This window comes from Martes martes (genome assembly GCF_963455335.1).
Source record: "Martes martes genome assembly, chromosome: 18".
NCBI lineage: Eukaryota > Metazoa > Chordata > Mammalia > Carnivora > Mustelidae > Martes > Martes martes.
The window spans coordinates 32,847,260-32,875,057 of NC_137906.1; the positions used below are offsets into that span (position 1 = coordinate 32,847,260).

At 55.4% G+C, this 27,798-nt stretch overlaps 1 protein-coding gene across 2 annotated transcripts in view; it reads left to right on the forward strand.

Annotated features, from left to right (window-relative positions):
• Positions 1-1,060: 1,060 nt before the first annotated feature.
• The window catches only part of EMP2 (epithelial membrane protein 2), a 30,116-nt gene continuing 3,378 nt past the window's right edge, over positions 1,061-27,798 (forward strand). Inside the window, exons 1-4 of one of the 2 annotated variants that reach the window (XM_080829734.1) lie at positions 1,061-1,195; positions 22,263-22,399; positions 24,454-24,544; positions 26,886-27,032. In XM_080829734.1, the coding sequence (XP_080685860.1) occupies positions 22,322-22,399; positions 24,454-24,544; positions 26,886-27,032 (316 nt within the window). In that variant the 5' untranslated portion in view covers positions 1,061-1,195; positions 22,263-22,321. Of the gene's footprint in view, positions 1,196-2,736; positions 2,798-22,262; positions 22,400-24,453; positions 24,545-26,885; positions 27,033-27,798 lie in introns of those variants that run through there. The other variant, XM_080829735.1, reaches the window with a different exon arrangement.

Here is a 27,798-nt window from a genome sequence, read left to right on the forward strand (position 1 = left end):
GGGGGGGGTGGCCCTTTAGAGGGGCACCCGAATGTCCTAAGGATCTCTAATTTCCACCCAGGGAGGCTTTTCCCATGCAGAGCTTCCCAGCAGGATTGAAAAAAAGACAGGCATCAGACTATTTATTTTTAAACATTTTAATGATTTGTCCGAGAGAGTAGAGAGCACAAGCAGGGACGGAGTGGCAGGGTGAGGGAGAAGCAGGCTTCCCCCAGAGCAAGGAGCCGAATGCAGGGCTCGATCCCAGGACCCTGGGTCAGGACCTGAGCGGAAGGCAGCCGCCCAGCCATCTGAGCCACCCTTGTATCCTGCACCAGCCAATTTAAACATGGCATTCCAGCCCCACCAGCTAGTGCACAATGAATTAGTACTTCCTAAAGGTGTTTCTGATTCTCTCTTCTGTAGCACAATCTTCTGCCTTGTATTTTGGGGTGTATCCAGATAGCATTAACCTGTTAAATTAAAAGCTTGAAATACACTGTCCTGTTGTGGCCCCGTTTTGGAATTTCTTCACTTTTTCCATATACTGACCGCTGCCCCCCCACCCCCCATTCCACGGATGGGTCTTGGGTCCCTCTGGCCTCCTCCCCCCCCCCCAAGAACCTCCAGAGCACATGAGTCCTCTCGGTTTCCAAATGGGGAAACTGAGGCGGGACGCGTGAAAGACAGGATCACGAAGAAGAGCGCCCGAGAAGGGTTCTGAAGCAGGGAGTCGGATTCCAGAACCCTCGTTCTTCACCCTTACGGGAAGGAAGGGGAGAGAAGAAAAGGGGAGCCTTGGGACCAGGGAGGGGAGGGAGTGGAAACCCGTCAAAGAGGACGCAGGGGAGAGACTCCTGGCTCGAAGGAGCGGCGCTTTTCTCCCTCTTTCCCCAACCCCGCGACAGACTCCGCCCCAAACTTGGCCCGAGGAACGCGGGGAGGCGGCAAGGGGGGACCGGGGGCGCTCCCGGGGCTGCGGCCTTTCCCGCCAGCGTCCCCCTCCCGCCTGCCGCCGTCCCTCCCACTCGGCTCTCCCTGCCCCTGACATCACGCCCCGGGAGGCGGGATCCGGGAAGGAGGGGACTCGGGGAGGAGGCTCCGCGCCACGGCGAGGGAGGAGGGAGAGCGCGTAGTCCCAGCCCAGAGCTTCAAAACAGCCCGGTGGCCGCGCCTCGCACCCCAGCCCGTCCGTCCGTCCAGCCGCCACCGCCCGGTGAGTGGGGCTCGCCCTCCCTGGGAGGCGCGCGCAGGGCGCGGGGCGCGGGGGCCACGTCGAGGGGCTGCGGGCAGCGTGCGCCCTGGGGAGCGGGTCGCGAGCCCCCGCACCCACGGAGGGGGTCTCTGCCGTTGGGGGGGGGGGTAGGGAGGAGCCGAGGCCCATCCGTACCGAAAACCCGCCGTCCTCCGCCAGACGACCATGGCGCGGACGTCCCCCCACTACTGCGCCGAGTTCGCCCCGGACCCCGAATTCCACCTCCCCACCCCCGGACTGCTTCCTGCGCCTTTTGCGCCGAGGCGGGCGGGAAAAGTTTGGGGAGAAGTCAGGGCGGCTCCCCTCGCCCCCGCCAGCCGCGCTCCCGGGGCTCTCGGAGTCCAGGGCAGTCCGGCGTCGCGGGAAGGTCCCGGGCGCCTCGACGCAGGGTCCCCAGCCTCACGGAGCGCACGGGACCGGTGGGTCCCCTCCTCGGCCCTGGCGGCAGCTCCGTTGCGCTCCCCAGCGTTGAGGAGCAACTTCCTTAGGTCTGGAGCGCTGGAGGAGCCTGGGGGCGCCCCTGGGATGACTGATTCTCGCTCCCCACTCTGGTTGGGGTTGGGGGTGGGTGTTTGAAGACCCCACGCGTGGATTCCAGAGAAAGGGGAGGCCAGAGCTCATGTATAGAGGGACTATACACTCTCCAAATCCAGGGTCCTAAACATCACCCCCAGGGAGGTCCTAATTTGGGGCTGGCAGGGGAACATAATCAGGGGCCAGTGGAGGGTACTTGGATAGGACAGATACCCCACAGGGCAAAGAACCCAACACCTTATTTTGGAATGAGGCAGACAGCCCAGTTTCAGGTTTGGGAAAAGCTTCTCTACATCTTTCCAAAGATGTGTGTTGGGGGCGGGGGGATCTTTACCCTTGGCTGTGTCTGCTGTGGAGAGACCAGCCTGAAAAGGGACGGACAGAGGAGAAGTGAAGGGTTTGAGAAACCTGCAGCCCAGATCCTGTGTGATCCCGCTGATGGCACTGAGGAGGGCACATTCGTAGGGACAGAAACAGAAAGTACAGGTTACCAGGGCCTGGGGCAGGGGGTGGGGAGTTATTGCTTACTGGGTCTGGAGTTTTTGTTGGGTGAGAACATTTGGGATGTAGAGAGTGATGATGGTTACGTGACATTTTTGGTATATTTAATGTATGTGAAATGTACAATTACAGGTGGTTAAATGATGGATAGTAGGTTATGTATATTATACCACAATTCTAAAAAAAAAAGAAGTCTCCAGTGCCCTCCCTGCTTCCGTCTGAATTAGTGAGGAGTCCCAGAGGTACTGGCTGCTGCAGGTTACCTCTGCCCAGAATTTGGCCTCAGTATAAGGAAGTGGAAGGAGGCTGAGGACGGGGCAGGAGCCCGGGTTTCCCCAGGAGTAGAGAAGGGACCAAGATGAGAACCAAAGCTAATGGAGCATTTGCAGGGCACCTGGCAGTGTGCAGGGCGCCCACACTCTCCCCTTCTAGAAGCCTCACCCAGCTGCCTCCATCCCCACTCCCAGGTGGCAGGTGGGGAGAGCCAGGCCAGAGACATGAAGTCAGTTTCTCAAGATCACTGAGCCAGTAAGTACCAAGAGCCAGACTTTGAACCCCCATCAGCCTCTCCCCAAGCCTTCCCTTTATCCACCTGGCAATGCCCTGGTGGGTTTCCTGGAATGCGGGGGAGAAACTTCTGGAGAAACCAGGGCCCAGATGCCCAGGGGGGCCTTGGCAGATGCTAAGCCCACAGCGGAGGGAGGGGCATGGGGGTGGCAAGAAGGCACCAAACCTGTTTTCCCACTAAGGGATTTGTGATCCACGGCCTCCACCCCCGCCAGGAATTGGGGAGTGGGAGTGAGAGTCTGAGAGCTGGCCACATAGCCTGGAGCCCCCTCTGCCCCCAAAGTGGGGAAACTGAGATCCACGTAAGACCTAGGGACCGGTGTTGGTGCTGGAAGGCACAGAGGTGGCCAGCCTGGTGGGGACGCTCTGGGGCGACTGCTGCAGCACCCCACCCAGGGGGAGAGGTGACACGTGTCTGGCTGGCGTGGTCCCGCGTCCCTGGCACAGCTCACGAGGGGCAAGTAGGGCCCCGGCATGTGACTGTAAGCGCAGGACATATCCGCTTGGTCACCCTGCCCCGCACACACGCGTTATTTTATAAGGCCCTCTCTTCCTGGAGTGGAAGCAAAAGTTTTGCCCAGGTTTCCTTTCTCTGCCTCGCCTGTGCTATTCCAGGCAGAAGCTCAACCCATGTGCATGCGCGCACAGATTCTCCGTTTTACGGCAACAGGTGATTCAGAGGTTGACGTGACCAGCCGATTTTCATCCCTGGGGACTCTCCTGTCCGGCTCTGCCGCCTTCCGGGTGGATGGGGAGCCCAGCAGAGGCCAGTCCTTTGCCATAGTAAACTCGGCCAGACACGACCAGGAGGGGAAGTCTGTCGAGACAAAAATACAGAAATCCCCTTCCAGGCCAGATGGGATGGCGTTGGATTGCTGGCTGGTTGGTGTGTCTGCTGGGGAGGAAGTGTCCAGTCACTGTCCTTGGGGGGCACATAATGTGTGTGTGTGTGTGTGTGTGTGTGTGTGTGTGTGTGTTGTAACTTGTGGCCACTGTCCAGCTCCGTGGACAGCTGGGGCCTCTGACACAGGCCACGGAGAGCTGCAGAGCAAGGTGGTGGCAGCCATCCCCCAAAGGGATGACAAAGGGAGGTTGGGGTCCCAGGTGCTGGGACTGGGGAGCAGAACCCTCCCGGAAGAGGCAGGTGAAAGTCCGTGACGAGCCTTCTGGGAGGAAAAACTGGCTCTGGACGCCTGACAGGGCTTAGGAGAGTAGGCAGTTGGCATCAGCAGCTGGAATTGGGGACAGGAGGCAGCTGGTGCCACAGACAGACTAGAGGCCTGACTCTTGGAGGTTGGCTTCGGCTTGTCCGGGGAAAGAATGGGGGTGGGGTTTGGGGTGGCGGGAAGACGAGGCTCCCCTTCTTGCCCCAGGAGGGATGGAGTCTGGCTTCCTGCAGGAGTTACCCAAAGAGGGCAAAGAGTGGAATCGTGTTCAGACGCATCTGGCTTTCGTTAGGGACAGGCCAAGGGGGGAGTCTAAAAATATCAGAGACCGAGCTGCCACCCAGGGAGAGAAAGTGCTGTGCTAGTAACCTGATACCCTGGGTGGGGGCTGAGGGGGTGTCTCTGACGCAGGAGAACCAGCGGAGCTCTGTTCCAGTCACTTGGGCTCTTCCAGGCAGCCAAGCCTTGGGCGGAGGCCTGGGGTGAGGCCTGGCGGTGAGAGCTCTCTGCATTCAGGCCAGCCATGGGCTAAGATTGGGGGGATTTCAAGGGCATCAGAACCTTAGAAAGTCCCAGTCTGACAATGAGGGACCCACAGGTGGGGGGTGTGTCACCCAAGATCACCCAGGAGGTTGGCAGTAGAACCAGGACTATAGCTGGATCTAGGGACTCCGTGCCCAGGAGCCCAGTGGCTTAGGACTGGTCCTTGGGGTCCCAGGCCAGGTCCCCAGGGTCAGGGTCCCACTTGGGATGCTAGGTTTCCACGCTTACGTACTAATGGGAGCAAGGTGGGCAGGAAGCCATGCTTAGGCCGTGGGTCACTTCCCACTGGGCACTGGGTCACTCTCGGGCACAGCTGCAGACTCTGGAGATGTTGGCCCATCCTGGGGTAGGATGTAGCGAGGAGTGGGGCTGGAGGCGAACCGGCTAAATGAGTCCCTCCCTCTTTCCCCTTTGAAGACACTGTTGGTTTTGTTCACGCAGTATCTCGTCTGCCTAATGAGTCGTCATTAACCAGAATAATTGAATTGCTCTGGCCCTCACCGTCCTTGGGAAGCAGGGCTTCTGTTGATCTAAAAGGGAACTGAGGGTGAAGAGGTGGCCCACACTCCCGCCCTCTGTGGACGGGTTGGATGACCTCAGCTTCTAGAAGCTTCCTCGCACTCCTAGGTCTAGAGCTGGGGGAAGGGTCACCAGCGGGACATTCAGCATCAAGGTGATCTGGAGAAATACACGTGTGACTTCATCAGCTGTCACTATGGAGGATGGAGGGATGGACAGTTCAGTCCTTCAGTGCAGACTCCCGTAGAGAAGGCACTTCGAAGATTTCCTGTTCTGACGCTTCTGATCACCAGCTTATGTGGCAAACGGCCTCCCCTTAAAAATAAAAATAAAAATAATAATAATAATAATTAATTTAAAAAATTTGCAGTGGAGGGTGCCTGGGTGGCTCAGTGGGTTAAAGCCTCTGCCTTCGGCTCAGGTCATGATCCCAGGGTCCTGAGATCGAGTCCCGCAGGGAACCCGCTTCCCCTTCTCTCTCTCTGCCTGCCTCTCTGCCTACTTGTGATCAATTAATGTCTTTTTCTCAGTTGGTATTTCGAAAAAAAACATAAACTGCACTCAGATCCATAATATCCCAGATACTTTTGGGTAGAGTGAAACTAAAGTGGATGCTTTCAACTTTAAAAGTTTTTTTTTTAATCCTTCTTTTTTTTTTTTTTTTTTTTTTAAAGTAAGCTCCATGCCCAGTGTGGAGCCCAACACAGGGCTTGAACTCATGACCCTGAGATCAAGACCTGAGCTGAGATCAAGAGTCGGACTCTCGACCGACTGAACCACCCAGGCATCCCAACTTTAAAACTCTTTTTTAAGTAATCAGGGGATTTCATGAATCAGCGCGGTGACCCGGGGCAAAAATCTTAGGTCTGGAGTGACTGACATTTTGGAGTCAGCATATGGGACAGACACAGTTCACACTTAAGACAACACGTCCGATCCAGGAGCAGCTGTGAGCTCTTTGCCCAAGCTCCTCTTCTGCAGAGACGCCCCTGTGTTCCCCTCCCAGCCCCTCAGCTTCCCAGGGAGTCTCTCCATCTTTAGTGAGGGTCATTTTGCTGCTGGGATGACCTTGGACGTTGTTCTAGGTATCGGAGAAGTTGGCGCATTGATGAAGACAGAAGCGGCTTGCTTGAACTCAGGGAAGGCCGAGGGGGAGGCTGGCTAGCCCACTTTCATCTCGATGGGTGTTATTGAAGAGCTCTGTGCAGGGAGCAAAGGGAGATCTCCCTCTTTTTAAAGGAGGCTGCCGTCTAGTGAGGGGACGATGAGTGCAAGGACACGCGTGCTGGGAGCCAGGTCAAGAGATGAGGTTTCGGGGAAGCCCATGGTCGCGCGGCAGGCGAGGCTTTCCTGCCGCCCGTGGGACCGGGGATGGGCTGAGAAGAGTCCAGCAGTGATGGCTGTGGGTGTGCAGCCGGGCACAGAGAGGGGAGGCGGAAGATGCCGGCAGGGGCGCCCGCGGTGCAGGGCACGTGGAGGGAGGAGCAGCAGTGGAAGGCGGGCACAGAGGGACTCCAGCCTCATCCACACCGGAGAGACTGGACTCACGAGCTTCCTCCGTACCTGAAGTTCAAGAATAGTAAAATGTTTTTCCCTGAATTCCGCAAGCGGCTTGTGTTCTGCAGGTTTGGGGGAGGGGAGCTTTAGGAGCTGAGGGGTGGCCTGCTGGAGGCTCTGTGGACAGAGGGGCGGGGTGGGGGCTGGGCGGTCACGGGGGAGGGGGGCTGAGGTCATGGGGACTTAGCCCTCGAAGTTCCCTCCAGCCCCCAGGGAGCATGCCCTTGGGACATCCTGCTGTGAACGCCACGTGGGTGGGATGGGTTTCCTGTCCCGGAGCTGGGAACAGCATAGGGGGCCGCAGTGAGGACAGTGGCTGCAGTAGGGCCATCCTGAGAATGCCAGCGAGGTGTCCAGGACACCGTGGGGGATGGGAGTCTGGAGCTGTGAAGAGCATTCAGAGACACACAAGGACCCAGGCCTGGACCTGTGTTTTCGGCTGGAATTTGAGGGTAGGAGAAAACGACTTCGATCCTGCCAGTGTTGTCAGGAGCGAGAATAATAATTAGCATTGCTGTTATTACAGGATTTGTAGGGCGCAAAGCAGTCTCCTGGGCCGTGGGCTTTATAGCCTTTATCTCGTTTAAAGTGAACAACCACCTATGAGGTAGGGACTGTCATTATTCCCGTTTATAGATGGAAGAGTGGAGCCTTAACATTTTTGCCTAAAACCACCAGTGGCCGTGTTTGGCTTTGAATCCAAGCCTTGTGGACCCCACAGACCATGTTACAATTGATGTATCCTGTCTGTTCCCTCTCTGTACAGCATCTGTGTCCTCCTCTTGAAGTAATCCCGGCCTTTGGGGCCAGGAAAGTTCCTTTGTTACGGATGTTCTACTGGGTGTCTGGGAGGTGGGCGCTCCTCCTCCAAGGTCAGCCGTCTATGCCCCCAGGGTCCCAGGCATGACCTTGCTGCCCCCCAACCTGTCTCATGGAGGACAGACCCCTCTGTCTTAAGGGAGGCGACAGCTGGTGGATGCAGGGACCACCATCTGTTGAGTTCACTGGGGTACCCCCGGCATCCAGCCCAGAGCTAAGTACACAGTAGGGACCCGGTAAGCTCTGTCCCATGAGAGAGGTAGGCACCCGGCGTCTTGGGCTCCCTGCATCTCAGCCGGCCCCAGGGGAGGAGTCCCAGAAGGAGGGCCCCCTGGGTGGGCGAGGAGCCAGCTAGAGGCTGCAGGGAGTGAGAAGGAAGGGGAGAGATTTGGGAGGGTGTGAGGGTAACTGGGGCCGGGCAGCTGTTCTCTCTCCCTCCTGCAGCTGGCTTTGCCTGGAGCCGGGTCAGGCCCGGGTGGCACGGTCAGCGTCCATTTATATCGATGTGACACGGGGTCACATTCTTCCAGGCTGGAGCCCGAAAGTGGCTTCATTACTGCCACGCCCAGAGTGTGGTCTGCACACGCACGGGCCTCTGGCGACGGTTTCTACAAGCACATGAGCAGACGTTAAAAACTGGGGTGTGCTCACGTTTATTTTAAAGTGGATTACTGAAATGTCAGTCCCTTGGCAAGGGGTACTGATTTCCCTTTTACGGAGTAATACCCATGTAAAGATTCAATCGATTTAAGCTAATGGTTGTAAAGACAGTGACGGACCACGTGGAGTACAGGTGTTGACACACAGGGCAGGAACGAGAGTGGCGGTGTCCTTGCACCGTGGGTGCCCATGCGTGTGCCCTTTCCTCCGTGGTAGGCATTCCCCCTCCACCCCGATGCCGTGAGCTTTGGCTGCTGATGATACACAGCTTCCCTTGCTCCGGAGAATTTCAAGAACCCCCACCTCCATCCCTCTGGAGGCACCCAGAAAGTCATGCTCCTGGCCTCAGGGCTGGTGGGCCACACCCCAGGGCATCCCCCCAGCCGTGTCCCGGAGCTTGGTCTGAGCCCCGACCCAGCCTGTCCCACGTGGGCTGCTCCCATCTCTTGGACATTGCGAATAACGCTGCTGTCAACATTCACGTCCCCGTCTGGGCATGGGTTTTCTCTTCTCTTGGGTAAATCCCTGGGAGTGGGATTGCGGGGTCCCATGGTGACCGTAGTTGCATGAAGAGCCACCAGACTGTCATGCAAAGTGGCTTCACCTTGTCCTGTCCCTGCCAGCTGGCTCCTTGGGAGCCTGTGCTGGTGAGGCTCCTGTCCATCTCCAGCAGGTTCCTGGGGGCTGGGGCCCCTTAGACCCATCGAAGGCTCTGGAACCGGCTGGTCCAGCTGAGTGGGTGGAGGGGGGCGTGTGTGGAAGGAAGGGGGGGGGCGCATGCTCTGTCGTCCCCTGGGTAGGGGCTACCCGAGCATTTCTGTGTGACTTCAGGTGGCTCTGGACACAACGTTCAATGGTGTTAAAGCACTTTGTGAGAACGTGGTCCCCTTTTCAGTTCTCTTTCAACGGTTCCAATTCCACCGCAAGCGCGTCTTAGCTGGGGCTGACATGATTCGTGCCTTTCCGACCTCATTTGCCTCCTTCGACCAGACAGAGCAGGTCTCCAGCTCAGCCCTTTGACAGACCCCAGCATCGAAGCCAGAACTTGTGGGCTTTTGTGGCGGGGGGTGGGGGGGGAGGTATTTATTTCCCCAATCGATCTCTATTTGTGGCAAATGATGCTGATTTTCCGCTTCAGCTTTTAAAAACACGCGTATTTCTGTTAGAGAGTGGGTTTATTTAAGGACCAATAGGCGGTAGAATCCCACTGCCCACCTCGAGAAGGGGATGGGCAAATGAAGTCTCGGAAAAGCTTGTTCTGAATGGTAGGGCCCAGTAATCAGATGTGGGGTCGGGAAGCAGTGAGGTCCCCAGTCCCAGGGCACGTGCGGATGGGAACTGGGCGCTGGGAGAAGAATGCAGGAGGAGGCAGGCAGAGGCTGCGTGATGACCCAGCGCCTTTCCCCTGAGACTGCGTGAGTTCGCGACTCTTGTTGTGTGGGGTCACTTTCCCAATTCCACGGTTCAATGGTGTCATAGCTGCAGACGCCACGTCATCAAAGGTGCCCCAGTCAGAAGGGCAAGGGATTTGGGGGATGGCCTTTCCTTCACAGCCCATCCTCCACCCCCCATCACCAGGCATCCTGGCGGGGAAATGGTACTCTGCGATTTCAAGTTCATGGCCATGGCTCACGCCCCAGTTGGCTCAGCGTCTGCCCTGATCCTGAGTCTTTCACAGAGGGACTCTCTTCCTGTCCTTCCCCCTCTCCCCACCTCCTGACCCCCCAGTTAAGGGGCCTGGCCTGCCAGCTCTCAGGTTAGTGAATCTGTATGGGCGGGGAACCGAGAAGGGGAGATGCAGTGTTGGTCAGGGTTTTCCAAGAAACAGAACGAATTCAGGAGGTGCCTCTGGAGAGAAAGAGAGTTATTTTAAGGAATTGGCTTACATCGTTATAGAGGTTGGTGAGTGCAAAGTCTGCCCAGTGGGCTGGTGGGCTGGAGACCTGGGGAAGAGCTGAAGCCGCAGCTCGAGTCTTGAAGGCTGTCTACGGACTGAATGCCTTCTTGCTTGGAGAAAGTCAGCCTTTCTGTTCTATACACACCTTCACCTGATGGGATGAGGCCCACCGTGGGAGGGAGCATAATCTGCTTTTCTCCAAGCCCACCAGTTTAGACGTCAATCCCTTGCAAAGAACACCCTCACACAAATACGGTGGCTCAACCAGGTGGACACACGCAACTGACGATCACAGCTGTTTTAGGGAAAATAGACGCGTAGCATGACATAAAATAGAACCCCTTTAAGATCATTCCCTTTTGAGTTCCCGCCCAGCCTTCCAAGGAGAAAGTCTCAGGGCTGTGCAGGCATGTCTTTAACACTTCCCAAACACATGTGACATCCTGTTTCAGCAAGAAGAGACAGCTGGCCTTGGTCATGAGCTTTCGGCGGCCACTGTTTCTAGCTGGGCATCTGATCACATTGTTTTGTTTTCATTGTGGTTCTTTTTCCCGGCACCCTCGATTAATGGCAGGCAAGGCTGACTTTCCATGTGAGTCTTGATCCCAGGTCTCCTTTTATAAAGATGTGACCTTAAAAGGTGAGGAAGCCTGTCGGAGCAAGGGTGGTATGGGGATACCCCTGAGTTCTGAAGGCGGGAATAGGAGTGACGGATTTGGGAAAATGGACGTAAGCCTAGTGGGTTGGGATGGTGTCTGAAATATCCCCTAATGGTCTAAGGTTCCTCTGGCCTGGTGAAGTTATAGGAAGTGATTTCTGGTCCCGGACTTGCCAGCAGAATGCACTTACAGAAAGGACAGCTCCTGGTCACTTAGGAAAGATGACAAGGCTGTGATCATGAACGCCACTGATCCCCCCAGGGATTGCTTGAAAGGCACTGATACAGAGTGTTCTGTGAAGGAGAGCACAGCCGCAGCCTAATGGCTGTGAGGACGGGTGACGCCCTGTGTTTGACACCTGCTTCACCCCTAGCCACCGAATCCAAATCCGCCTCACCCCCAGGCTGACACGTGAGCCCGCAGGGACACCACCAACCCTCTCTGGGCTGGGGTGTGGGTTTGCCGGGTGGCGTAATTACAAGGAGCTCCTCAGATGACAGCAGCCAGCAGGGAGATCTTTAACTGAGGGCTCAGGCACGGTCATCGGCAGAATGGCGGCTATTAGCTCTTCCGCAAAAGCTGCCCAAACTAGCAGACGTTCAACAAATATTTGCTGGGTAGCCTTGGGCTCTGGGCGTAGGAACATGGGTAAGGCCTGATCTCTGTCCTTGAGAATGGAATCTGTTAAAGCACTGTACCGGTTAGCTGTTGCCGTGTAACAAGCCACTCTGAAACATACTAGCTTAAAACAGAAAACGCTGATTTAGTTCACGATTCTGCAGGCGGGCTGTGCGGGCTGGGCTCAGCTGGGCTCCCTCACGTGTCTGGGGTCAGCTGGCGGTCGGCCCGGGGCTGGCTGGTCCAGCGTGGTCTTTGCCAGAAAGGCTCCTTTGGGCTCTGTGCAGTCTCGTACCCTCCAGCGGGCTGGGCCAGGCTTGAACCTGCGGTCACTGAGCAGAGAGATTGGAAGCGTGTGACGCCTCTTGGCTTCAAGTCATTTCCACTGCCTTTTATTGATAGAAGAACTGATGAGGGCAGCCAGGGTTCAGTGGGTGGGGAAATAGATTCCACCCCCCTTTTGGGGGGGATTAAGATTTATTTACTTATTTAAGAGAGAGCGAGCTTGAGCAGGAGGGGCAGAGGGAGAGGGAGAGAGAATGTGGGAGCACGACACAGGGCTCCATCCCATGACCCCGAGATCACCACTCGAGCCAAAGCCCGAGAGTTGGATACTCCAACTGACAGTGCCCCCCAGGCAGCCCTGGATTCTCCTTCTCAAAGGGAGGGCTCAGTTTGCGAAAATTTTGTTAAAATCTTCTGTGCTCGTGAACCTGAGCGATGTTGGTCGGCGTTCTTCTTTTCTTGTGATGTCTTGCCTGCTTCTGGAATCAGGGTCATGCCGGCCTCGTAGAATGAGAGCGGGTGTCTGGGTGTGGTGGGGGAAAACCCTCCCCTTCGATTTTATGGAGGTGTTTTTTGTATAGACTTGGTATTATTCTTCCTTGAATGTTTGTCAGGATTCACCAGTGACGCCATCTGGGCCCGGAGTTTTATCTTTGGGAAGGGGCTCCCGGCCCTCGATAAGGATCTCTTTTTCCTTCCAGTACCAAACTGGATAGAAATGTCTAGCTCTGTTTCTTCTTCTTAGCTCTCCAGCTCAATCAGCTGTCTCTTGGACACCTATTTATTGGGCACCGTTTACAAACTGGGCACTGTTCCGACTACTGGGAGGACCGTCTGTGCACCATACGAGGGGTCAGTGGTGGGGAAGCGAGAACACGCAGGTAAACAATGATAGCGACAGCGTAGCATCAGGCCAGGACAGGTGCTATGGGAGAAGAGTAGAGAAAGGCTTCAGTTCACATCATCAGCAAGTTTGCTCGACGCCTTCTTCTCTGATCTCTCCTCTCGAGGCTTCTGCTTCTGCGTCCCACTGTCTGCTCTGGGCTTTCTCCCCATCTGGTGCCCCCCTCCCCAGTCTTCTTCCCGGTGTGACTGCATACCCCACCTGCACGCCCGTGACAGGGGGCTCTGCTGGCTGCTCCTGGTCTCGGTGGAGGGAAGGTCCCGCCCATATTCCCATTGCCGGGGCCCATTTCCACATTGTTACCAGACTTGGCTCTCCCAGTGGGCTGTCAGCCTTACCCTTGCCCGGCAAATGTGTTCCTCCTGCTGCAACCCACGCACATCAGGGGAACCAGCATCCACTGTGCTCGTGCCGGGGCCCCCGATCCCCAAACCCAGTGCCAGGCTTTGTGACTCTTCTGGGGAGCTCCCATTCTTGTATCTCACCAGGGACCTGCCCCTTTCCTGCCTGCTTCTCCTCCTTTTTTTTTTTTTTTTTTTTTAGATTTTATTTATTTGTAAGAGAGGGTGCACAAGGAGGGGGAGGGGCAGAGGGAGAAGTAGGCTCCCCGCTGAGCAAGGAGCCTGATGTGGGACTCGATCCCAGGACCCTGGGATCACGACCTGAGCTGAAGGCAGATGCTGAGCCGACTGAGCCACCCAGGCGCCCCACTTTGCCTCCTCCTAACCCATCTTCTGACTGTGGAATGCGTTTCTTCCCGAGGCAGGTCTCACTATGTTCCTCCTCAAGAGCCTTCTGCCCACCCCCCCCCCCACAGGCCCTAGAACAATGTGCAAGCTTCCAAGGCCTATGACGCTTCTGGCCCAGCCCCAGGCCATGCCCCGCATACACCCTACTCACCCTTGTGCTGCGCGGCCTCCGGCCTCTGAGCACGCCCGTCCCCATGGCTCTCCTGCCAAACCGCCCGTGCTCCCGCCCTCCCCTTGGAGACCCAGCTCCGATGTCACTTCCTCCGTGAAGACTCGGATGCTGTCCCCTAGGGGCTGCTCCCTCTTCCTCTGTGTTCTCACAGCACGCCTGCCATCATGTCGCGTCGGCTTACGTACCAACCTGCCCTGGTGTTCTGCACTGGCCCGGCCATGCCCAGGGGACACGGGCCCGCCTGACTCTGCTGTGTATCACCGTTGCCCGGGACATGGTGGGTTCTCGATATGTGCTTGTTGTGGGAGTCGTCGCTCCATTTTAAAAACAGTGAGCGGAAGGCTAGGGTTTGAGCCCAGTTCTGCTACCTGCTAATTTCATGATCTGGGCAAATCGTCCAGGTTCACCTTCTAGGCTGCAAAGGGGATCATAGCCCGTGCCTTTCGACGGGGGGCTGTCACGTCACTGACACGTGTTGACCCTGCGTGCCATGAAGAGAGGTGCTTTTAGCCTGGGGGACTCTGGGTGACCTGTGCCTCACTTTGTGGGGCCTAGAGTAAAGCTATGCAGTGCTGGCCAGCATCCAGAGCCACCAGTGGCCCTGGGATCTCGGACCCATCTGATCAGACCTTAAAGGACTAGGACCCCAGGACAGAAAAGAAATTCAGATTTCGGGTGGGCAACGTGGTAGTTTCTCTAGTGCCAGATTGCCTGGGTTCAAGTCCCAGATCCAGCCTTTACTAGCTGTGTGACCTTGGGGACGTTGCATAACCTCTCTGAGCCTTTTCTTCACCTATTCTATGAGGCTCATTGTAGCGCGGACATCACAGTGTTTTGGTGAGGAATGAGTAGGAGCTTCGGAGGCACTGAATGTTGGCTGCTGGGCTGCTGCGGTCATGATTATTCCAGTAGACGGAAAGACTCGGGCCTGCGCAGGCAGGGTCAGCCTCAGTGGTTTCTGCCCCGGAGCGTTGCTAAATCCCAGGGTTCCGCCTGTTACCCTTTGTGCCGCCAGCCCAGCATTGGCGCTGTGCCCAGAAGCCCCAGCCACAGTGAGCGCAAAGCTGGGCCGCCCAGGGCAAAGGGGCTTCCGCCAGCCCGAGGGCATCTGGGACGCCTGGATATCCCAGTATGGCTGGTGTCCAGATACCAGGCCGGGAGGCCGAGCTGACCTCTGCCTTCCTGAAAACCAAGGCCAAAGCCGCTGCCCCTCGGAGCGCTGTGGGTGGTGGGAGGAGCCTGGCTCCCTGCCAGCCAGCCCAGGGGGAGCACCTCCAGCTCTGCAGCGGGCCTCCTGGCCTCCCCCCGGGGTTCAACCCGGAGCCTCCTCAGCCTTTCAAGCCAGAGCTGTGGGTGGAGTGCTTCTGGGTCGAGGGAACGACCCCGGGCCTGCAGACGCCAGACTTCTCAGGTCTGTTTTGACAAGTTCCACCCCTCAGGATTGTCCCCCTGCTTACAATTCCAGGAACGGGCTCCAACTCAGCCTGAGAATGGGCTGTGGTTTAAATTGTAGGAAGAACTCCCGAGGGTGGGAGTGGAAGCGGGTGGGCCGCGTGGTTGTCCCCGCGGGAGGCTGGCCGGTGGGCTCTCTGGTTCCCTAGCACGGAATCCAGCAAGGGCTAGAGCCCCTTCCTTTGAGTCTCAGAGGCCAGGGCTGCAGTGGGGAGCGGTGTTTTTACAGAGGGGAGGAGAGGAGGGTCCCTTCCTCTGCCCTGGGCGGGCCCCATAACCTCCTTGTCACCTGCGAGACCTCATGGTGATGCCCCACCATCAGCAGCAAACCAGGTGTCGCTCCCAGGGGAGGGAGGACCAGTGAGTGACCAGCAAGGGCTTGTCCGCACCCAGAACTAGACATGCATAGTGTGCACGCACACACACACACACACACACACACACACACACACACACAACGTCAGGCAAACATCGGGCCGAGGCAAAGCAGGACAGCATCTCTCCCTGGAGCCAGCAAGGAGATGCCAATTTTTGGCAGGTCCTGTTTGGTCCCTGAGGTCTGGACATTTCAGGGAGTGCTGTCCCTCATCCCGTCCACCGTCCAAACTTAAAACTCACCAGCTGCAGATACTCTGTTCTGTGCACGGAATTCCCAGAGTCCCACCATCACCTCCCGGTGCTTCACCCCCGCCCAACTCCGGGTCCCCCCCGAGGGGACTGGCCCACAGAGACCCATTCACTGCTCCTCCTCTGCCTGTTCCTGATTCTTTTTCCTTTTGAAAAAAAATTCTTTTGCACCTTACGTTCTCTCGTGTCCTGGGTTCGCTATTATTTTATGTGATTATTTTTGAGGGTATTTTCTAGAATGGAGAGCATGTAGGCCTTCAGTCTCAAGACACTGTCTCGTGGTTCTCCCAGTGCATCTTTTAAATCGAGGCTGAGGGGTCTGCGAGACCCACCTGAGTTTCCGGGTAGAACGGGCTGTGTTGGGATAAATGTAGCACACAGAGCTGAGTCGGAGTACTCTCTGAATGAACCCTTTCAGTGATCAAGGAAAAGCTCTCTCCAGAATCCAGACCCACCTCCCAAGCAGATCAATAAAGACAATGCTGGCTTCAGCAGGCCCGTGAGCGACCGGGATCAAAAATGCAGGAAGCGCTATTTTTTTTTTTTTTTAAGATTTTATTTAGTTGACAGATGGAGGTCACAGAGAAGCAGGCAGAGAGAGGAGGAAGCAGGCTCCCTGCTGAGCAGAGAGCCCGACGTGGGGCTCGATCCCAGGACTCCGGGATCACGACCTGAGCCGAAGGTAGAGGCTTTAACCCACTGAGCCACCCAGGTCCCCCCAGGAAGCGCTATTTTTAAGGCAAATGGAGACCTATGTGCGGTTCTCCATCAGGCCCCCTCGAATAACGCCCCAGTCATATCCCAGCCTGGGCTCACGGGCCAGTGCAGAGAGACGCTGCCTCCCCAGATCCCTCTGGCTTGCTACAGAGCTTGGGGGAAGTCCCGCCGAAGGTCAAGGGTGCAGACACTGCCTGTGACCTCTCGCCTGATGCAGACTGGGCCCCGTGTGATTTTCATTAGCCGTAAACATGGGAGCAGGAGGGAGGGTAGCAGAAAATGTCCCGGAGCCCGAGTTGGAAAATCTGGGGGTTGGAATCCATCTCTGCCAACCTTGACAAATCACCTGACGCCTTTGTGAGCCTCAGCCTTTCATCTGTAAAGTGGGGATAATGATACCTTGCCCCGCCAGCTTCACAGGGTTGATGTGAAGGTCCGACACAAGACGTGCCATGATTAACTGCTGCTCCACCTTTAATCCTGGAGAGTCCTGTGGGGTGAGCCCTCGGAGCACCCCCTTCCTGCCGCCGGGACCTGCTTTCCCTCCTCCGTGTCTCGGGGTCATGCCGGCATTCCTGCACCCTGCTCCCAGTCCAGGGTGACTTTGCTGGTCCTCAGTAGCAGCTGCTGAGGCTGGGAGCAGAGGGGACCAGGTTGGGAGGGAGGGCCTGCCTGGATCGGGTGCCCCACGAGGGACGTCCGACCACGGGCTTGTAACTGAGACAGTGCGTTCGCTTAGCACCTGCTGTGCAGCGACTGAGGGCTCAGAGTGATACAATTTTGCAGAGAACTAAAGATGTGTGGACAGCCCATGGAGCCCCTGCAGGGTGGGAGAGGCAGCTAGCCACGCCAAGGACAAGAAGGGTTCTTCGGGGAAGAGAAGAAGCCCTCACAGCCCCCCGATGTACTCCGTAGTTTACAACAGTTGCATCATCATATAATGTCAAGGGCGGTGATCCACATGGGGATGGCCAGACTGTGCGGGGATTGAGGGAGTGGGCAGGTGTGGGGGTCGGGGTGACAGTGACAAAGAAACTCCCCCTGGGGGCAGGAAATCAGTGTTGACGGTAGAGGAATCAGGAAATAGAAGTACAGGAATGTTGTCTGGAAATATGGAACTCTGGGGAAAACCCCAGCTGAAGGGGTTAAAAGTGACTGTGTCCAGAGGCCTGGACTGGGGTGTAGGCAGAGGCTGTGGTTTTTCACCACGTGCTTTTGGTTCTTTTATCTTTGGGTTTTTTTTTCCCCCCTTTGTCATCACATGTATTATGTAGATCGAAACGTATTTTTTTAAAACTATTTTATTCGTTCATTTGAGAGAGAGACAGAGAGAGCACAAGCAGGGGGAGAGGCAGAGGGAGAAGCAGACTCCCTGCTGAGCTGGGAGCCTGACGTGGGGCTCGATCCCAGCACCTGGAGATCACAACCTGAGCTGAAGGCAGAAGCTTAACCATCGGAGCCACCCAGGCGCCCCTCAACATGTGTGTTTAAAAGAGAAGTCCTGCAAGTCTTAAGACCTTGATTTCTAGGGGTCCCTGGGAGGCTCAGTCGTTAAGTGTCTGACTTTGGCTTGGGCCATGATCCCCGGGTCCTGGGATCAAGCCCCACATCGGGCTCCCCCACTCGATGGGAAGCCTGCTTCTTCCTCTCCCACTCCCCTTGCTTGTGTTTCCTCTCTCGCTGTGTCTCTCTCTGTCAAATAAATAAATCTGTAAAAAAAAAAAAAAAAAAGACTTTGATTTCTAGAAAGGAGCTTGGAAATCTCACCAAACGCAGCCAGGTCCGTGCCCAAATCCAGGCGGCCTTTCCGAACCTGGGCTGGCTCGGCCCCTGAAGAAACGGCCCAAGGAATGGCACGGCGGCTGGCGCTGCCTGGTGAGGGTTGGGGGGCCCAGGGCAGAGGCCGCTGGGAAATGCTCACTGACATTGGCAGGCTGTCTCCCGTCCTCTGAGGGGTCCCCCAGTGAGGTCCAAAGAGTCATTGGAGGGAGAGGTCAGGACACTCTCCCATCCTGACCTTGCTTCTGCTTCGCTGTGGGATGGCAGCAAGCTGTGGCCCTCCCTGGTCTCAGTTCCCGCCTCTGGACTATCAGGGCTTTGAGCTTCTCAAGAGCAGGCACAGTTACGTGTTTTTTAAAACTACGAATGATGAGAAATAGCTTTCTGTGCACCGAGCTCGGCAGCCAACAGACAGGGAGAGAGAGGAATGTGGGAACAAAGGAGGTACTTTGAGACCACGGAAGTCCCTGGAAGAAAATAAGCCAGGGGGACAGGAGAGACCATATGAGGGGGGGAGTGGGTGCTTCACAGCAGGTGATCTGGGTGCCTCTCTGAGGAGGGGGTGCTGGAACTGAGACCTAGACCGTGCTCGGGAGAGCCAGCTGAGGGTGCGGGAGTCCTCCAGAGAACTCTGCTCCGGGGAACTGAGACCGCGCCCGAAGCCCATAAGGACAAGGGGACCAAGACGGATCGGCATTCAGTGTGACATTTTTTTTGGGAGGGAAAATACATCTTTGTGAACGGCAGGGTTCGGTTCCGTGCCACCTTGGGTTTGGTGGGTCTGTGTTCATGCCGCCCCCCAGCCCAGGGGCCGGTGTGTCTTCGGTGTCTGCAGAGATGGTGCACAGGGGTGGTGGGGTGTCGTGGGAAGGGATGCTCCGCTGGGAAGGGCCCAGGAGATGGCAGAGGCTGGTGTGTAGACGCGAGGATGACGCTTCCTGGGGAACTCCGGGCGGGAATGGGTCAAAGAGGTGACCTGGGTGCACTAGGTCACCTTTGAGGATGGAGATGGCACAGCACCATCCTCTGAGGCTACGCTGAGTACAAAAAGGGTAAAAGCAGAGTCAGCTCTAGGTGCAGGGCCTTCCGCCCAGCACCCCCGCTTCGAGGACTCTGCCCCTCAGATACACTGACGCAAGTGTGCAGGGGCGTGAGTGGAAGCGGGGGCGCCCGGCCGGCTCGGTCGGTGGAGCTGCGACCTCGGATCTCGGGGTCGTGAGTTCGAGCCCCACCTTGGGAGCAGAGAACAGTTAAAGGTAAAATGTGAAAGACAGACAGAAACGTAAGGATGTGCACTGGCGGTGCAGCTCGAAGCCGAAGAATGTTCGGAGAGGACCGCGGTGGCCATCAGTGGGAACCAGCGAGCCGCCCACCGCCGCTTCGGCCTCACAGGCCGGCGCCAGGCAGGCGGCCGTTCCGGCGAGGCGGGGCAGCGGCTGAAAGGGAAGGATGCTGGAGGGTACTGGTGCGGGGAGAAGCCAGGCTCTCGGCTCCACACCCCGCCCCAAGAAAGGGAGACGCGGGGCTCCCCGCGCGCAAACGCTCCCACCGCCCTCAGCTAGGGAGGAGGTGTGGGGGAGAGCACAGCCGGCAGCGCGCCCTTAACCCCCGAGCTCCACCAATCCAGAAAGGGACGCTGGGGTCCCCTCCAATCAGGAGCGAAGGGCGGGGCATGAGGCCAGAAGTGCTACTCTTGTGCTGTTCCCTCCACACGGAGACCTGAAGAGTGGGGAATAAGTGTTCCCACCCAGCCCCCATTCCTGGTGGGACGCACGGCAAACCTGCAGACTGGCTCCCCGAAGGAAAGGGAGTGGGACGGCGGCCTCAGGGATAGTAGCTAAAGAGACGCCTGGTGTAAGGACGCAGGAGCAAAGGGCCCCTCTTAAAGGTTTAGGGGATCTCTTCTCCTTATGAATGATATCCTCCAAAGCCCCTGATGAGGTCACGAGCCATGTCCTAGGTGCCCAAGTTCTTTTTACCCCCATTTCTTTTTACAGGAGGTCCAGACGTCATCACGGGGGAGCACTGAGTAGTTGGCATTTGCTTCTCTATGCCCTCGTTTTCCTGGACATCTATCAGTTGAAACCAATCTGTAGCCACCCTCGAATGCCCCCTCGATCTTTCTCTTACACTGAACTCAAGACCTCTTGTAAAAACGTAACTCTTTTCTCTGCAGGAGCTCCTTGCTAATGTCTGGAATTCCAGGTGTTAAAGCAATGCCTCCCAGAATTGGGCGTTTGAGAACCAGCCTCAGGATTTTTGTTCACACTAAAGGCCACCATTCCTTTTATTTACATAATATTTTTCTTAAATGACTCACTTTCAAAACTTCAAATTTGTCTATAAATAGCTTTACTTCTCATAAAAAGAACCTTAAAAATGAACGTATTAAAATCTAAACGACATTGTTCAATTCTAGCTGCACTGACCTCCCTAAAGTTCTGCTTTTTCTTTTCTTTCCTTCTTTCTTTCTCTCTCCTTCTCTCTTCTCCTCTTCTTTTTCTTTTTTGAATGGCAGGTTTTGAGACAGGCTAGCACCAAACTGGGTCTTTTTCTTTGGTCGACTCAGAGGATTAGAAGGGGACTTTCTCACTCTGTGGTTCAGTGTTATTTAATGCCATATCAACCAATGTTCCAACCAAAAATCATGCCCTATAGCATTTGAGTTCCACATTTTGGAGAAAACCGAGTTACAGCCTTTCCCCCGTCTTCTGGAAAGTTTCAGTTATATGTCCATATGCTTTTATGTCATCTGAACTGGATAACATATGAGGTCTGTTATCACCCTGGCGTTTATAGCCCTCCCCGATGAGGTTGGCTTTTTGACAAAGGTCAGAAATCTATCTGTTTGGGAGCAGCCTCTGATGACATTTAAGAATGATGCAGGTGTGGGGCACCTGGGGGGCTCAGTTGGTTAAGCATCTGCCTTCATCTCAGGTCATGATCTCAGGGTTCTGGGATTGAGTCCCCATGTTGGCTTCACACTCAGCGAGGAGTCTGCCTCTCCCTCTGCCCCTCCTCCCACTCATTCTCTCTAATAAATAAAAAAAAAAGTTTTTAAAAGAATGGTGCAGGCATCAATAAAAGAGTATTTGTCCTTTTAAGAAGAATTGGGAGAATCTCTGAGCTGGTTCGTTGGGTTCTAATTGATGATGTGCAGAATCACAGCTGGGACCGCCCAGGCTGAGCTCTGCAGCCAAGGCTCCTGGCGCGGTGTTAGGGAGTCCTGGGTCTTATGGAGTCACTCTGTGTGAGCCCACAAGAGTCCATCCCCATGAGGGAATAATAATGAGTCCCATGAGTGAGAATAAGCATGGTCATACATGGGACAAGCCCTCATGGATGAATGCCTTTGGCACCCTTTGAAGAGCTCTCCAGCATCACTTCTAAAAACCAGCTACAACCCCAGGTGTTTTGCCAGATTTCCAATTTCGCTTTGCAGTCACTTCCTATTGGATATTATTCAGACTGTCCAGCCATAGTAAAAAAACAAAAAACAAAACAAAAAAAAACACCCAAATTTCAGTGGTTTAACATCTAGAGGAATTATTTGTCCATCGCTCTATCTGTCCAAAGTGGGAGGCTTCGAGGAATTGGGGCTGCACCATGCTAACGACTTCATAGGGGAGGGATGTGGGAGAACTCACACCTGCTCTTCAGCCTGGAATGACATCTGCCTGCCTTCCTTGCAGCCCATTGGCCAGAGTTAGTCACAAGGCTCCACCCTCCCCGCAGGGGAAGCTGGGAAATGCAGTCCTTTTAGGAGGCACAGGGTCACTCCTTCTTGCCCTGGCGTCTTTACCGAGCAAGCCACTCTGAAGAGGTGCGATGCTTTTCTGAATTCAAGATTTGAATTGGTCCTCACCTGTCCTCCACCACGAGGAATATTTGGCATCTAGATGCAACCAGGAGCAGCTCCTCCTGCCAGATTTTGTGCAGTAAATCCTCTCCAGACGAGGAATGATGAGAAGAGTGGTTTTCGCCTTTTTTTTTTTTTTTTTTAAAGATTGACTTATTGAGAGAGCGAGAGAGAGTTCGAGGGTGGGGAGAGGTAGAGAGAGAGAGAGACTCCCAAGCAGACTCCCTCCTGAATGAGGAGCCCTACATGGCGCTCGGCCTCATGACCCTGAGATCACCACCGGGGCCGAAATCAAGAGTCCGTCGGATGCTTAACATCTTAAGCTTAAGAGTCTCCCAGGTGCCCCATTTTTTGATTTTCTAAAACCCCACTAAAAATTGCCTGTTTTTCATTTAATTCTGCTCTGTCATTGACGAATGTATTTCTCTTTTGCATCCCCTTTAGCATCTCTCTGTCTCTCTGGGCTCTAAGCACGACTCCTTGCCCCGCCGCGCCCGGTGAAAATGTTGGTGCTTCTGGCTTTCATCATCATCTTCCACATCACCTCTGCCGCACTGCTGTTTGTCGCCACCATCGACAATGTGAGTTCCCTTTCCTTCCAGCCATCCCACAACCCCTGGATCCTGCCGTCCATAGAAGCAGGATGGAGAACTTCCCCTAGTTGATTAGGATATGGGGTTGTCCTCCCTATGGAGACATCTCGGCTCAGGCCCAAGGACTCGGCCTCCATGTGGAGGTTGGGAGCATCTTATGGTCAAGTGTGGGTGTGCAAGGACCTGGCTTCTCTCATCCCTGATGCCCCCCACAGAGCCTGGCATGGTGGCTGGGACTTAGGGAGCTCTTTGAGGATGCTGCTTGGATTGAACCCTCCTCTAGATAAATTTCTCAGCCTCAGCCACTGGGGCTGGATCCATTTGGGGCTGGATCATTCTTTGCTCTGGGGCCATCCTGTGGACTGTAGGATGCTTAGTAGCATCTTTGGTCCCTGCTCACTGGATGGCAAGCACTCCCACCCCTACTTGTGACAGCCAAAAATGCCTTTGGACATGGCCAGATGTCCTGAGGGGGAACAAAACCACCCTCAATTGAGGACTGCTGCCCTGGATCCCCTAGGTGACCCATGCCAGGTGATCTCTGCCCCTCCTGCCTTTGACTTCTTACAAATCAGGAACCCAATTGAGAGCCACCTAGCTATGCCTTCCCTAGCAAAGCTCATGCTTGGAACTTTCCCGGTGGCCCAGGCTCCCCTGAAAAATGGAACTTTTGGCTTAAGTACCCAGCTTGCAGCCATATGGCAAGGATGCATTTGATAAATGATCCATTGGTATAGATTACTGTCTGTCCCAGCAGGAAATGAAGTTTTGTACCGAGGTCCTCAATGGCTCACACCTTGATCCAAAAGCCTGGCTTCAATCCCAATCAGTTCAGCCTCAGAGGCATTTAGAGTCAGAAACCCGGCTCCCAGAGCCCCCAGGTGCACCTCACGAGTGGCCACCAGCTCTGCTTACGTCTGGGACTCCTGTTAATTTATCGTCACGTAACAAACAGACCATCACAACACCTGCCCTGTAGGGATTGAGCCCTGTGGAGTGCAGGCGGCCGTAAGCGGCAGAGCTGGGATTCGAACTGCTCTCCACCCTCGATCTCGTTAGGCAGGTAAATGAAGTGATCAGTTTGGGTTCTTGAAGGTTCTGGAAGTGAGTGTCCAGGACAGAGCTCTCACACTGATACTGCGGCTTAAGGCATTGGGCCTGCCATTACCCAGAGGACCCCACGGTCTACAACATAAATTCACTACCGTGAACGTTCTTTCCAAGCCCCCTTTCAATGTCTCTTGCCTCTACCCCTGTGGGATCCTGAAAGGGTCCCAGACATGGCAAAAGGGACGGACAGACCTCAGGGGCCAAAAAGCATCAGCCCAGACCCCCGTTAATCCTTCGGGTGCCCTAGGGTGTTTGTGTTGCTGTGCACTACTGAGAAGACACAAGTGTTGTTTTTGCCTCTCAGGGAGTCAGCGGGTGTCGTTAGGAGTTAGGAATTGCACTTGACACGTAGCCGGCACATGGTGGCAGTTCAGCGACCGTCGGTTGACTGGAGGATGGGAGAGGGAGATTCCCGTGTTTGGGTGGGTGGAAGGCGTACAGAGGGCCCACTGGGCAGGGAGCCGCAGAAGCACAAAGAGGAAGCAGGCACTTGGACAGAAAGAGGAGGGTTTTGTCTGATCATTCCTTCTGTACCAGGCCTTGCCCCTAGATTTCAGCCTCTCTGACCCCTCCCCCGCCCCCAACTTCACCCCTGTAGTTCTTTGGATGAACCGCAGTGCATGCCGGTGACCCCCACTGAGCTTCATCTGTGCCCCTGTGCCCTGGGAGGGCCCGGTCCCCGGCCCGTGACTTACTTTTCAGCCACCCCACACATAGGGGAGCCTGTCAGAAGTGCAGAATCCTGGTCCCCGCCCCAGAGCTCTCAGTCAGCATCTGCGTTTCAACCCGACTTCCGGTGACTCGCATGCACAGGGCAGACGGAGAAGCGCGGGTCCCGAGTACTGACCGGCCACTGTGCCTCGAAGCCGAGTAGAAGGAGCGTTTTCCTGGTTAACCAACAGCCCGTACTGTGTTTCCGTTTGCGTTTACAGGCCTGGTGGGTAGGAGAAGAGTTTTTTGCAGACGTCTGGAGAGTGTGTGTCAACAACACGAATTGTACAGAAATCGACGCGAGCTATCAGGGTGAGTGGCGAGCCGGTGCAGCGCACCTTAGCTGTTCCCTGTGAATAGTGAACCCCTGTTCGCTGCTTTCACGCCCTTCCTTGCACTCTCGGGGTCCCCCAGAGGGGCGTGGCCAAGGGCTCCGTGCAAGCTGGAGACAGGAGGGGTGTGCAGAACCCAGAGGCTGGGGGCACTGCAGAGTTGGGGGCACCTTCCCCTTCCCTGTTCCCGGACCCAGGAGAGCTTCTGTGTCTCTCAAGGTGCCGGCAGATCGGGCGTCCGGTGAGGCCTCTCTTGGTTGGTGCGCAGCCGCCCTCTCCTCATGGCCTCACAGGGCGGAGGGCAGAGAGCCGAACCGGGGCTCCGACTCTTCATCCCATTCATGGGTCCTCCGCCCGCACAACCTGATTTACCCCCTAAAGGCCCCATGTCCCAAGGCCATCCCGTTGGGGGTTAAGATTTCGAAATCGGGGGGCACCTGGGTGGCTCAGCGGGTTAAGCCTCTGCCTTCGGCTCAGGTCATGATCTCAGGGTCCTGGGATCGAGCCCCGCATCGGGCTCTCTGCTCAGCGGGGAGCCTTCTTCCTCTCTCTCTCTAATTGCCTCTCTGCCTACTTGTGATCTATCTCTCTCTGTCCAATAAATAAATAAAATTAAAAAAAAAAAAAGATTTCGAAATCGGCATTTTAAGGAGATGGAAACGATCTGCAGTGTCTGTATTTGGACTGCCCCTGGGGGATTCCAAATACGGATTCCTGGTGGCCGACCTGGAACCACTGTGCCCTCATCTCAGGGAGGGAGTCTAGGAGTCTGTTTTTTTGTTTTTTTTTTTTAGGAATCTGTATTTTTAACAAGCCTCTAGGTGATTTCCGAGATTGGGCCAATTTGGGAAACACCACTCTTAGCCAGAGGGTCACAGCCTTGGCCCCACATTGGACTTGCCTGGGGGAACCTTACCCACCTCACCCCTGTGCCTGGTTCCAACACCGGAGATTCTGACCTGCATCCTCTCCACATAGTGTGCTGGATCTGTATTTTTCATGCAGCTATAATATACAAACAAGAAATGTACTTCTTAAGGGCTCAACTTATGGAGTTTGGACAATTACATATATGCCCACATAACGACAATCCAAAGCAAGATAGAGAATCTTCCTGCTACCTTAGAAAGTTCCCCTGGGCCCATTTCCACTGGTTTCCCACAAGTCCTGTCCCAAGGGCAACTACTTCTGACTTGTGTCACCCTAGTCTCCTTCCGTCTGTTCTTGGACTTTGCGTAGACAGAGTCATACGGTGTGTGTGCGTCGGGGGGGAGGTGGTCAGGCTTCTTTCCTCAGCATAAGGAATGGGCCAAGGGCCTGGGTGCCCTGTGGGTGATCCCCACATGTGGCCAGGATGAACCAGCACATGTTGCTCCAAGCATTTCGTGAAGGATTTAGGAATCATGCTTCCCTCCTGTCAATTTCAGGCACAAGTTGGAAAAAAGGAGAAGGATCGTTCTTAGGTTTTTCTGGGCAACTTTAGCCACTGTCTCCTCACCCCTCTTAGCTGCGTCCTGGTGATAACCTTCAGCCCTTACCCGGGACTCCCCTCTTGGCAGCACCCCCTAAAATCCTTGCATGGATGAATTCCTTCCACTTCCCCTGCCTGAGGCAGGGGGAGCTGTTATCATCCCTGTTTTCCGGAGGAGGAAACTGAGAACCGTGCAGGTGGTTCCAGTCTGTGTCCTTGACCCTTTCTCTACACCCGCAGTGTGGGGCTTCCACAGTGCCATGCCTCCATCCGAGACCAGCTCCTTTCTCCGCTGACACTTCCCTCTGCAGACCCCTGCTCTCCAAAAGGGAGCTCCTCCTTTTCTCTTTTTTCCTAAATAGTGGTCACAAGGGTAACTCTCTTCTTTTCAGGGTGTACTAGGTAGATCACAGAGCACTTCTGAAGGTCACTCAGCCCCGTGAGCCCCAGATTCCCCAGAGTCCCTCTGGAGACCCCTAATCCTGATCCATCCATCCTGACTTCCCAAACCAGAGTTTGCCAGGTTGGAGCCTTGGGGTTTGTACTTAAAAAAAAAAAAAAGAAAAAAAGAAAAGAAATCCCCAACCATGTGCTGAGAAGAATGACAGAGCAGGTGGTTCTCATTCCCTTTTCCAGAAAAAGACGTTGGGGACCCCCTGGTCCAGTGCACAGATGGACACCGGGGAAGGGGATGTCGGGATGACCCCTTGGCTGTTCTTGTGCTCATACTGTGCAAACGTACTTCTGCCTCCCATCGTCCCCGACTCTGGAGCTGTCCCGTCACTCTGCCCACTGGAGGGGCCCAGGGGTCTGCGGTCCTCAGTCCCGCGGTCTTGCGCTCTCCCCACAGATTACCCCACGATGCAGGCGGTCCAGGCCACCATGATCCTGTCCACCATTCTCTGCTGCATCGCCTTCCTCATCTTTGTGCTCCAACTCTTCCGCCTCAAGCAGGGAGAGAGGTTCGTGCTGACCTCCATCATCCAGCTCATGTCATGTAAGTACGGCGACGGGCTTCCTGGAATAAGCATTCCCTTCCCGGCCACCGTGAGCAGGAGCCAGGAGCCGTGCAGCAGGGGGGGCTTTGGAAAGGAGAAGCCGGCCGCCATGCTGGGGCCTCACATTTTATACCGCAGAGTTGGGATTTAGACAGAGGGTCAAGGCAGGCGTGCCGGAGACAGGAAGCCTCAGCCAAGATCTGCAGGGTAAGTAGGAGCTGCCATCAAGAATGTGCTATCTTGGTACGGAGGGAAGAGGCACAGGTTCCCCAGGGAAGATCAGGGTACTTGACCTCATCCTGCCACTAACGTCCGTTGGTGATTCACTCAGGATGCTTTTGACTTCAAGTAAGAGGAAAATCCAACAATGACTTCAGCCCCAAAGACTGTTGCTTTCCTGAAACAACAAAAACCTTGAAGGTGGAAGGTGCCATTGTGGGTCTGGCAGCCCAGCAGCAGCAGCGAGAACCTCCGCTTGATCCTTTGATGCTTTCGTCCTCACAGTGTCAGCGATGACCTCCTCATGGCCCCCAAAAGTCTGCTGTAGCTCCGAACATTCCTCCTGACCTCACAGTATCTGAAGCAGTTAACAAGGGAAAGCACGGCAACCAAAAAAAAAAGGGGCTTTATCCTCCCTGTCTCTTTCCAGGGAGTAATATTTTTCACTGAAGCGTTTCTCTGTGGCCAGAACTGGAACATATTAGAAATAAACAGGAACAGGATTGCCTGGGGGTGGGGGACAGCTGGCAGAGTATGGTGCGCAGG